The sequence below is a fragment of the Hylaeus volcanicus genome, chromosome 4 (genome assembly GCF_026283585.1).
Source record: "Hylaeus volcanicus isolate JK05 chromosome 4, UHH_iyHylVolc1.0_haploid, whole genome shotgun sequence".
Taxonomy (NCBI): domain Eukaryota; kingdom Metazoa; phylum Arthropoda; class Insecta; order Hymenoptera; family Colletidae; genus Hylaeus; species Hylaeus volcanicus.
Genome location: NC_071979.1, coordinates 19,434,742 through 19,446,724, shown reverse-complemented (window position 1 = coordinate 19,446,724; position 11,983 = coordinate 19,434,742). Strand labels below are relative to the sequence as shown.

Here is an 11,983-nt window from a genome sequence, read left to right as displayed (position 1 = left end):
TTTACAGATATTAAGGTCTTGTTTACTATTAATTACGAGTTTGTTCTTAAATCATAAGGTCTAAAGTCTCAAAAAATCTTAATCTCACCTATTATAGCGATTGTATTGTATTTTTTTTAGCGACGTTTACAGATATTAACGTTTTAGTTGCTATTAATTACGAGTTTGTTCTGAAATATTTGACCAGCTGTGTGTACCTTTGGGTAGTTGTATAATCTTAACCCTTTGGCCTACAGCTACGAAGATAGCATGTAGGGTTAATCGAGTTATTTTTTACACAGAATACTTCGTTCAAACTTTTAAGTCGTCTGCTGCATACGATTAAAATACAATTACTTACTTTCGTTAATGCGATAAGTCACATGCAAATCAGAACGCAAATTTCCTGCGTATCGCGTTTAAGCGACAGAAATACAGAAAACGGTATTACGTTTTCAGAACGTTCGCTATCAGCTCTTATAGCGTCACGTACTTTAAATACATGTACTGAACGCTCGCTCCAGCAAGCGATTGAGTACATCATAAATCATACCTTCCAAGGATAAACTCCACGAATTACTGTAGCGTTAAATGACCTAGGTATCTCCATTCTGGTATTCTGGAAACGTGGAAGAATGATGATTCAACAACGATCGACCAAGTATTTATGCGGACTTCGGACAGTAAACGCGACGATATAACAAATTTGCATCGTAAATCTAACAGCTCGACAAATTACCAGAATACCATCATTTTTAATTCTACATAATCGCTTGATTAGTTTTAAAAATTAAACAGTTGTGCGAATACTTATTGCTTCAACATTTCTATCGATTAATTGTTTCTTTCTTGCTAATTTCGCAACTTACATAAATAGCTTTTTTAAAACTTCATTAAAGAAAAAAGAAATTTACATTAATTTATAAGTATATAATACTTCCTTCGTGGGATTTCCTTTCGATTTTATAATTATTGTAACCCTTCTAAACATTAAATTAACTAAATTATTAGTTATTCGAAATGGGATCTTTTTCCATTTCTCTATTAGAGCCATTTTTAAAAGTACTCTCCTGGAAATTTGATGTTTTCTAATTCGTACGGAGCAATAAACTAATGTGTTTACGTTACAAACTCTACTGCAAATGGTTCGTCATAAGAATCGTACAAATACTGATTGCTTCTATACTTTTATCCACTTTTCGCATTTTTTTTGTTAATTTCACAAATTATATTAATTAGTAAATGTTGTTTGGACTATATCGATTTTAGAGACTTCTGAGAATATATAAAATATCATTGATTATAAAAAAAGAAGTTAAGAAACTACAATTTCACACAAAAGTTTGTTGGGTAATTGATCGGTGTACGAGTACATTCTACACCCACTGTATATTTTAATATCTGCCTCAATCATCTATAGAATCGAATATATTTGAAGAGACACCTTGTATGTATTAACGGAGACCTCTTGTGGCATAACACAACGCGGTTTCATCGACTAAACGTAAACAGAAAGTATTCTAAGAGCCATTGCACAATAGGCCATGACATTGGTGAACTTGATCAAAACTAACAGTAATCGTCCGTGATCCTCTAAATACCGATATCGACGATCGATTAACCGAACTAGTAAGGCTAAACAATTGTATCACAGTTCTCGAAAAATTGTCGTATCGTCAAACATGGAAAGCTCTCGCGAAATCATTCTTGAGGTAATATCGATAAATTTTAGAGGAAGTACGTCGATTCAGGGCAAGGCGCTCAACTTGATCCTCGCCATAATCAGGTGTATAATTTTGAAAATCGACTATCGACGCTGTTTGGGCGAGTTCGCAACAGTCTTCAACGAGAAAGAGCTGGAGATACTGAAGAACGACTTGGAGAATCTTTTACTTTTCAAAACAATGTTTCTCTGCCGGATGATTACAGAATTCATAGAGGACACCCTGAAGAAGGAAGAAATTCGCGACAGAATATCCACCAGTGTCCATTTGCCGATATACGGTCCGAATACAGTTATACTTAAGAGGAAAGTGAAGGCCATCGTCAAATTTCTTATCTTCTGCAAAGTGACATCCTGCTTTTACGTCGATGACAATAAGTTAGGCGGCTGGTCGTGTTACAAAAGGAAAATCGACGTTCTATTCAAATCTCCGATTAATCCAAAGACAGTTTTTACGATGTACAATAATAACGTATCCAAGGACGAATGCCTTGAACAATCGAACGACTTATCAAATCAAGAAACAACGCGTCTAAAGTATGTTCGCCCCGTCTTTTCTCTATTACGGTTGCTTATGCGTTTTTTTTACATTATTGTTTCGTATTCGCCGATACGATAAGCGCCACAAAAGTAGTCCACGAAATCGGCAGTGGCACCTAAATCCGAAAAGAATAAATACAGGGTGTCCCAAAAATGTTGTAACACCTTGAAAGGGGTGGTTCGGGAGGTGATTTGAAACAACTTTTTCCTTAGCGAAAATGTTGTCCGAAGCTTCGTTGAGGAGTTATTAACGGAAAACACTGACCAATCAGAGCGCGAGGATGCCGTTGGAGCGCTCGCGGTAGCGTATGAGCGCGGCCGCTTAGCGCGTAGCCTTCGCTACCACGGCCGCTCCAACGGTATACGCGCACTCTGATTGGTCGGAGTTTTCTGTTAATATCTCCTTAACGAATCCTCCTACGACATTTTCGCTAAGGAAAAAGTTGTTTCAAATCACCTTCCGAACCACCTCTTTTAAGGTGTTACAACATTTTTGGGACACCCTGTATAATACAAATAAATATAATACAAATAGATTTCACGATGTGATATAGGTTTACGAATACGATTACGTTTACTTGATATTTACTTTATTTATTCGTATTTGAAGAAAATAATCTGCGCGAGGTGGGCTAGGTACCGGCTGAGCTGCTGTTCCTAAACCTAACATATCAATTTCTAAATAATCCTCCCGCTAAAAAAATAATCTATAAAAGAAAAACATATACAGATATGAAAGAATTCCACATCGCGAGTGAATTTTGTATCGACCATCGTGTCGATGTGGTTGTAAAACATTTATTGCGATGCTAGGTGGTTGAATCCAGCTGGAACTGTTTTCAAAACTGTGATACTCGTAGGAACGATTTTTATTCATGTGATAATTGTAATTTAATCGCAAATCGCGTGAATCGAGTTTATATAGGATAGATGATATTCCCTTTTAAGTTTTTAGTTTTATCGCAACAGTACACAATCTAGTACAGAATCTCGTGTGATACGAAAGATTGGCAAAACTCGTTTCTGGAAGAAAAAATTGTATAACGTATGAAAAGTAAACAATTTTCTATCCGTTACTCATATTGGATTATCTGTTACTTTGATAAATATCGCAAATAAATCGCCATGCGTTGATTTTTTTTACGTAATCTACTATACACATAAAATTATGCCCATTTCTGAACGATATCAAAGACTCTTTTATCAATAAGTTCTTCGTGCTTGATCCCGTTTAAAAGCACTCTATGTAATGACTACTATTATCGAACTGTTTGAACACATGGCACTATTCATTTTCTCCACGCTATCTTTATAAACGAGCCTAGCTTTTTATATAATAGTCTATACGTTTTAGAATCGTTCAATTGCTTTATTTATTAATACATAATAAAACGTTCGATCGATTCGAATGAAACGAATAGAATATCGATCGATAACTGTGTATCGATTCCAAATGGAATGTATTAACAACCGAAAAAAGAAACATGTCTTCAAATATATACATTGTTTTGCATGCACAGACAAATTTGTGCGAATTCTTATTTACCTGTAGTTTGATTTATTCGTACATGATAATATACGACGATATAATATCTTATAGGTTCATCTAATTTCGTCAGTTCAAATGCCAGAACCGTAAGAGACGACAATATTATCGTCTGATTAGATATCGCACGACAAAAGCACATTAAATATTGCAATAATTTCAGTATAGACTATTCTGTGGAATTTTTTTTACGCTATTTTAACAATACATACATACTCACGATATTCGATGGCGCGAAATACGGTTAGAATCGGTTAGCATCTCGTGGCGGGGATATCGTTATTCTCAGTAATTCATTCATTCATTGTTGACGATCAAGGGATTCACAACTCTCCCTTGCCTGCTCCTAACGGACACGGACTCTGGAATTTTCCATAGGGCTCGTTTCTTATTAGCGAATTTAGCCGCGATCACGCAGAGGCCTACAACCGGCATCACGCCAAAGAAATTCCTGTCTATCGAGCAATGTGTGTGCATGTGTGTGCTCTGGAGTATGCGCAGTAAGAACATCTAAGTCAGGGCAGTACGCTTATATGGGGACAATGGGTCCCATTACTCGTGTCAATTTTTCTAATATTTGTATCTTATGATTTTCGTCAACTTTCTATTGCTTAAACCCCTCTATTAATGTGTTCAATTAAGAATAAGATATCATCAGTTGTTCAAGTAATTATTGATTTATTTTTACAACCTCTATCTCAATTTCCAATAACACTTTTGAATTTTCGAAATAAAATCGAACGTTTATGGCATTAGCATAACCTTTCACTGTTTTTTCCGGTATCAGGACATTAACGTAATGGTATATCTAAACAATGATATGTTAAATGACAAGCTTAATGTTTTTTTTTAATGCAAATTTAATCTTCTTTCACCAAACCTATTTTGAAAATAAAAGATATTAAAATTTTGATTATGGAATACAAAAAGTAACTCAAGATTGCGATTATTGTGTAATCAGTTATCATAAATAATCTCAGTAATCGTTCCTGTCTAATAAATCAGCAGACACATTTAGCTCTGAAATATCACAAGTACAATTGTGAATTCTTACGAAAGTACTCACATAGTAACCATTACTCAATTTCGATTAAAAGTATTTAAATCTATATTATAAATATCTGATAATTTGAATAAAGGAGGTTTCATTATTATGTCCATATAATTCACGAAATTGCAACAAAACAAGGTCTTATTCTTCGAGATAGGTACATGTCTGAAAACAGGCAGGAGGGGCAAGGTAAAGTGTTAGATATAGGACATTTATAAAAGGAGCTCGCTAGTTGAACTTACCGGCATTGTGAATTCAGACGTAGCGATCGGCGACTCGTGGAATCTCAAAAAGTGTCAAGATCCCGTTAAGACATATCTGTGATTCAAGCAATAAAATTATACAAAGTTTCAAAATGGTTTTGAATGTACCAATGATGAAATTTTATAACGGCAACGAGGTGCCGGCTTTTGGTTTGGGAACATGGAAAGTGAGTAATTAAATTTAATGTACTTAAACGAAAGTAGAAAATCATTGTTAACTACCTTGTGCTACGCATTCTATCATTTAAAATTATTATATTTGTCTATCTATAATATTCTCGAGTCTATTAACGAGCGCTGATATCGTATCTCAGATATAAACGCGCTTTGCATTCACTCTTCTGACAAGGTCATCTTAGAGTCACGGTATTCTTTTTTTTCTTTAATTCGTCTCGACAATTCTTGTATACATTCGATATATTAAAATTTGAAATATACGAACGGAAAGCATTGAAAATATTTATAAATTATGATATAGAAGTTCCCAACATAAATTTTATGAATTCATAATAGCTTTTTAATGATTTTTCTTTGTATTTGATTACATTGTTGCATAGTTGTACAGTATTATGCAATTAGAAATGAACTTGTATTGGTAACATTGATTCAATGGTATTGTATGTGGAACAAGAGATAAGCTGTTTATCACAAAGCTGATATAGATGTATTATTTAAGAACATACTAGAAAAAATGAATGTATCAATATTGTGTAACATTGTGTTTTAATATATCTCATGTGGGATTTTCTATGTGTTGTACTTCACACTTAACATTATGTTTTAGTCGAAACCTGGTGAAGTTACTCAGGCTGTCAAGGACGCGATAGACATTGGATATCGCCACATTGATTGTGCTCATGTTTATGGAAATGAAAAGGAAGTCGGTGCTGCAATTAAGGCAAAAATTTCTGAAGGTGTTGTGAAGAGGCAGGACCTTTTCATTACAAGCAAACTGTGGAATACTTATCATAAACCAGAATTGGTTGAACCTGCTATTAAAAAGACTCTGGCTGACCTAGGTCTTGAGTATTTGGATCTTTACCTTATTCATTGGCCATTTTCTTACAAAGATGGTGATACTCTCTTCCCTACAAATGCTGATGGCAGTATAGCTCTGAACAATGTAGATTATGTAGACACGTGGAAAGCTATGGAGAGTTTGGTATCCAAGGGACTTACAAAGAATATAGGTGTTAGCAATTTTAATTCTGAACAACTAGAAAGATTGCTTAAAAATTGTACCATTAAGCCAGTTACAAACCAAGTATGTATCAATTTCTAGCTGCATTAACATGTAATAGATACATGTCTACAATGTTTGTGTTTTTACAGATTGAATGTCACCCATACTTAAATCAGAAGAAGCTCTCAGAATTCTGTAAACAAAAGGGTATTCTCATTACGGCATACAGTCCCCTTGGTTCTCCTGACAGACCTTGGGCTAAGCCAGATGATCCAAAATTGTTGGATGATAAAAAATTAGGTGAACTAGCAAAAAAATACAACAAAACACCTGCTCAAGTTGTTATCAGATATCAGGTATACGAAAATATTTTATAATTATTACTTGTATTTGTATGTAAAATTGTTCAAGTGTAACAAATTTTTTAAAAATCTGCTTCAGCTGGATCGTGGACACATAGTAATACCAAAATCTGTTACAAAATCACGAATTGCTCAAAACAGCGAAGTCTTTGATTTCAAACTTACCCCAGAAGATATCGCGTATATCGATACCTTCGATTGCAATGGTAGAATTTGCCCAATGACAGGGTAAATATATTTTTAATTTAGTATTCTTTCCTCATTGCAATATTAATCATATTAATTGATTTTAAAATAAACATTTTCATTTTCCTTTCAGCACGGAATCAAGCCCCCACTACCCCTTCAACATACCTTTCTAAATAATAAATGATCAAGTTAAGGATCAGTATGTACAAATTGGTATTATTGTAAAATTTATGTTGTTTATATGTTCATTTTTTATGTGAAATTCATATAAAATAAATTGCACTTTAATATACATATATATATATATATATATACATATTTGTGTGTACATTACTTTATAGGCATATTACAATTTCCAAATTGTTTAACGTGTATGTTATTTCTTAATAAATCTGAGAGCACAAAATTAATCATAACATTGATTCAATTTGTTAAAAAATTATAATCTGAATCATAAAATAGGGTTATATTTCACATTTCAACAAAATGTAATAAATAAATTCATACATGAAGGTTCTACAAGTAATCTATTTTTTAAATACAGTTCTGCCTACTTATTGAATACATTGAATGCCACTTCATTACTAGTGACCAATACTTCGACGCTTTGACATCGTATCTTCCAGAAAGTTCTTATTCAAGTAAACTTCAGCCAACAATTGTACGAATAATTATTTAAATACCTTTTATTAATTCTCGTATTTGTGGTCAACGATTTCTTTACTCGATAAGATACGTTCATCTTTTCCACGGATTGTTTATTTGTATATAATCATATAATATAATTATTCAGGATGAAGGGTGTGCAGGAGTCAGTAGTCAGAGCAAAACTCCGAGTTAACTTCAACGACAGTTGCGGAAAAAATAGGAAGCTCGCAGACAAGAATAGATAGATAGATCCTTGTCTCTCCGATGATGGTGTGACAGAGAGGATGATACAACAATTGCAGGAGAGACAAAGACAGAACGATGTTAACCAATTGTAATTTTCCAATCAGTTATTAACATTGTTTGAGCCCAGGAAGCGACCTTTCCGTCTGATTTTTTGTATTAAACTGTTCCTGGTAAAATTCTGCAATTTCGCGTTTGAAACATGATAAAAATACGTTTAGAGGCAAGACATTTTTTGTAGATCTTTTTTCAGAAAGAGGAATACAACGCGCGCTGCGAATTTTACAAGGAACAGTTTAATAAAAAAAATCAGACGGAAAGGTCGCTTCCTCGGCTCAAAAAATGTTAATAACTGATTGGAAAATTATAAATGGTTGACATCGTTCTGTCTTTGTCTCTCTTGGAATTGTTGTATCATCCTCTCTGTCACAGCATCATTAGAGTGACAAGGACCTATCTATCCTTATCTCGGAGCTTCCTACTTTTTCCACAACTGTCGCTGAAATCAACTCGGAGTTTTGCTCTAACTCCTGCGCACCCTTATGGGTTAGAGTTTGTAGCAGTAATTGTAATTACACTTTTGTATTAGAAAAATAAAACTGTGTTGTTAATTGTTAATACGTTTTGTTGTGATATAAGTGTTTAGTTTCTTAACTGATTAGTATTGTACGTGCCATTGGTCGAATTTGTTTTAACGTTTTTATTACTTACTAATCGTTATAATTTGAATATTATTGGGAATGTTTCATTAAATAACCATATTCTAATTAATTTACTAATAAAATTTTATTTCCTAGTATAATGGATAATTTAGTATATTCACCAAAGTAAAGAGTGAAACTTCAATTGGTTTTCCTTGTTCATTTTTTTTAACAGTTTTTAATAAAAGATTTACAAACTAATAAGTAAGGAAGTATCTAATATTTGTATCATCATTTAATTTTGCATGGTATTTCAAAATACAATTAGTAGGAAGATTTAGGTTATGATCCAATCAAACCAGTGTTGAGCATTAATGAACAATTAGGAATAGTGGATGGATAACCTTTTTTTACATCAATGACAAATATCCTGTTGTTTAAATAAGAGTTTGCTCGAAAAATATTAGGTTAACAAATTTGTGTTTAAAAAATATTCATGTATTTCTAGCTAAATATTCTATAGTTTTCAAATGAAATAAAAGATGTACTTGTGAGGAATATATCTTGCATGCAAAGTATAGTATTATGTGACCAGTGATAAATAAATTTGTATTTTGTACATAGTGAATGTTACTTTTAATGTTTAAGATTTAATTATTTAAGTACATATATATCAATAACCTGTATTTTAAAATCACACATGTAACTTTCAGCAAATATTATTAGTCCATAAGATGGCTGATTCCAGTGACTTGGATCGGCAGATAGAACAGCTGAAAAAATGTGAAATTATCAAAGAAGCAGAAGTCAAAGCTCTTTGTGCAAAGGCACGCGAAATTTTAATTGAAGAAAGTAATGTGCAGAGAGTTGATTCTCCAGTTACTGTACGTTTTTCTAAAAAGAAATGCAAAAAGGAATTGTTAACACCATAATATATGAAATATAATTTTTTTCAGGTATGTGGAGATATCCATGGACAATTCTATGATTTGAAAGAATTATTTAAAGTTGGCGGAGATGTTCCAGAAACAAATTATCTGTTCATGGGTGATTTTGTCGACAGAGGATTTTACAGCGTAGAAACATTCCTCCTCCTTCTGGCATTAAAAGTAATTAAAAAGAATAATCTAACAGTTTTATAGGATTATAACAAATTAATATCTAAAAGAAATACTGTAATTATCGTTACAGTTGCTAATGTAACTGTGATTACAGGTTCGCTATCCTGACAGGATTACATTAATAAGAGGAAATCATGAATCCCGGCAAATTACACAAGTTTATGGTTTTTATGATGAATGCCTTCGTAAATATGGTAGTATTACAGTTTGGCGGTACTGTACAGAGATATTTGATTATTTATCTCTCTCTGCTATTATCGATGGAAAAATATTTTGTGTTCACGGAGGATTATCTCCAAGTATTCAAACACTGGATCAAATAAGAACTATAGACAGGAAACAAGAGGTAAATAAAAAATATTTAAATACCAAATAAGATAATGAGACACTAGATACAATGTAAAATGCTAAAGTTAAAAATAATCTATTTTAGGTTCCACATGATGGACCAATGTGCGATTTACTTTGGTCAGATCCTGAGGATACTCAGGGTTGGGGAGTTTCACCACGTGGAGCTGGTTATCTTTTTGGTAGCGACGTTGTAGTACAGTTTAATACTGCAAATGATATTGACATGATATGCAGAGCTCATCAATTAGTTATGGAAGGATATAAATGGCATTTTAATGAGACTGTTCTAACTGTTTGGTCAGCACCTAACTATTGCTACAGGTATATGGATTTTATTTTAAGTTTAAATAGCTACTCACTATTTCGCGTCAATTAGAAGTAAGTTCTAATTTTTGTATGGATTGTAATAAATTCTTTTTTTTTTTATAGATGTGGAAACGTGGCTGCTATATTAGAATTAAACGAACACCTTCAACGAGATTTCACAATATTTGAAGCGGCACCACAAGAAAGTCGAGGAATACCCAGTAAAAAGCCTCAAGCTGATTACTTTTTATAAAACAAATTTCCATTAAAAATGACTGTATAAACCAAAACATCTCCAAATATTTAAAAAAAAGAAAACCTTAAACGATTGCATGATATGTATTTAAATGGATGTAAACATGTCCAATAAATATGAAAGCAGCTTGATTCTGAGAGTATAATAGGTAAATGACAAAGTTGGTGGGTTTTCAACCTAATGCTACCAATGGACTGCTAATGATACTGAATATACCACTTTGATATAATAAATATTATAAATACATGTGTTTTTACTATCATATTTCGATTAGTAATAACTTAACCGATATTCAACTTCTTATTATGCATTACATTATTTTACTTTTAGTGTGTAATTAAAATTCACATTTGTATTTGCATTATTATAATAAGGAATTTATTATAATAGAACAATTTTAAACAACACAAGAACAAATATTAAATTTGATTCAAATGAAAAAAATGTCACCTTTTTAATATCTGCTCATTTAATTTTTATAAAGTTAACTCGAGTTAGAGTTTATCAGTAAATTTGTTATATTTAATATACTGATGTATTTCATATTACCATTGTTGTAAATATTAAATTTATCCTTGATCTATGTAGAAAATAATTTAAATAGTTTTCAATAAAAGTATAATTTAACATTTAAGTTGCATAATTTAACACAATGTATTTGTAATACGATACAACTTGATTATTGAGAAATTAAAACAAACTTATGACAATCAGTAATGTGAAAATAACGTAAAATATACATTATTAAATATTAAAATATTGTATTAAATATAGCAATACTTTAGACTTTGTCTACAATTTTGTATGTGTTTAAATTTCAAATAATATGTAGATTGACATTAAAAATTGACAATGATTCGTTTATTTTAATCAACATAAAAAACAAATTAATTAGCCCATACTTAGATTTCGAATCGCATAATTATAATAAGTATAATCCCATATAATGACTGAAATATTTAATTACCGTATTAAATTTTCTGCATTTATAAGAAATGCAACAACAAATAATTGAACCAGGGTTCGGAATTGTAGGGAAACGTCCAGCGTTACCAGATTCGGTTCCCACTCGCGCATGCGCATCAAAAAAAGCTGAGCGCGCAGTGCTGTACCTATAGAAAACAATGTATGATCCCATAGCAACGGTTGACATCAAAACCAGGAAAACCGTTTTTTCTAGTTATAAAAATGTGTTTTGTCTGTAAAATTACTCAAACCCTATCCCTATGTTATAATTTATTCACACAATTAATATTATTGCATGCTAAGAAGTATTTCCAATTTTCATTTATACAGGGTGTCCCAAAAATGTTGTAACACCTTGAAAGGGGTGGTTCGGGAGGTGATTTGAAACAACTTTTTCCTTAGCGAAAATGTTGTACGAGGCTTCGTTGAGGAAATATTAACGGAAAACACTGACCAATCAGAGCGCGCGTATACCGTTGGAGCGGCCGCGGTAGCAAAGGCTACGAGCTAAGCGGCCGCGTGAATGTCCTTCGATGCACGTTGAGTCACTTGTTCGCGTACAAGTCGGGGCCGCTTAGCTCGTAGCCTTTGCTACCGCGGCCGCTCCAACGGTAT

General features: G+C 32.7%; 2 protein-coding genes and 1 long non-coding RNA gene across 7 annotated transcripts in view; 2 read left to right on the top strand and 1 right to left on the bottom strand.

Moving 5' to 3' along the window:
* LOC128875997 (uncharacterized) overlaps window positions 1-4,919 on the bottom strand; it is a 5,729-nt gene extending 810 nt beyond the window's left edge. Inside the window, exons 1-2 of one of the 2 annotated variants that reach the window (XR_008456930.1) lie at window positions 4,005-4,919; window positions 533-598 (exon numbers count right to left, since the gene is read on the bottom strand). This is a non-coding gene — a long non-coding RNA (uncharacterized LOC128875997). The remainder of the gene's footprint in view (window positions 1-532; window positions 599-4,004) is intronic. The other variant, XR_008456929.1, reaches the window with a different exon arrangement.
* A 152-nt stretch (window positions 4,920-5,071) lies between these two features.
* On the top strand, window positions 5,072-7,130 carry LOC128875995 (aldo-keto reductase family 1 member B1-like). Its single transcript, XM_054122076.1, has 5 exons — window positions 5,072-5,269; window positions 5,887-6,366; window positions 6,435-6,641; window positions 6,727-6,875; window positions 6,967-7,130. The coding sequence occupies exons 1-5, from the start codon at window positions 5,195-5,197 to the stop codon at window positions 7,007-7,009; spliced, it is 954 nt and encodes a 317-aa protein (XP_053978051.1). The 5' UTR covers window positions 5,072-5,194; the 3' UTR covers window positions 7,010-7,130.
* A 145-nt stretch (window positions 7,131-7,275) lies between these two features.
* Window positions 7,276-10,530, top strand: LOC128875992 (serine/threonine-protein phosphatase 4 catalytic subunit). 4 transcript variants are annotated; one of them, XM_054122071.1, is made up of 6 exons: window positions 7,276-8,295; window positions 9,082-9,252; window positions 9,325-9,477; window positions 9,584-9,835; window positions 9,923-10,161; window positions 10,270-10,530. In XM_054122071.1, exons 1-6 carry the CDS (start codon window positions 8,098-8,100, stop codon window positions 10,397-10,399), a joined length of 1,143 nt encoding a protein of 380 aa, XP_053978046.1. In that variant the 5' UTR covers window positions 7,276-8,097; the 3' UTR covers window positions 10,400-10,530. The 4 variants fall into 4 exon arrangements, with proteins under 4 accessions (XP_053978046.1, XP_053978047.1, XP_053978048.1 ...); XM_054122072.1 differs by having other exon boundaries at window positions 8,255-8,393; XM_054122073.1 differs by lacking the exon at window positions 7,276-8,295 and adding an exon at window positions 8,419-8,632.
* Window positions 10,531-11,983: the final 1,453 nt, after the last annotated feature.

Coding starts and splice junctions, on each gene's coding strand:
- LOC128875995 (XM_054122076.1), top strand. CDS start 5,195: ATGGTTTTGAATGTACCAATGATGAAATTTTATAACGGCAACGAGGTG. Junction 6,367..6,434: donor TTAAGCCAGTTACAAACCAA/GTATGTATCAAT, acceptor GTGTTTTTACAG/ATTGAATGTCACCCATACTT. Junction 6,876..6,966: donor AGAATTTGCCCAATGACAGG/GTAAATATATTT, acceptor TTTTCCTTTCAG/CACGGAATCAAGCCCCCACT.
- LOC128875992 (XM_054122071.1), top strand. CDS start 8,098: ATGGTTGACATCGTTCTGTCTTTGTCTCTCTTGGAATTGTTGTATCAT. Junction 8,296..9,081: donor TAGAGTTTGTAGCAGTAATT/GTAATTACACTT, acceptor TGTAACTTTCAG/CAAATATTATTAGTCCATAA. Junction 10,162..10,269: donor GCACCTAACTATTGCTACAG/GTATATGGATTT, acceptor TTTTTTTTATAG/ATGTGGAAACGTGGCTGCTA.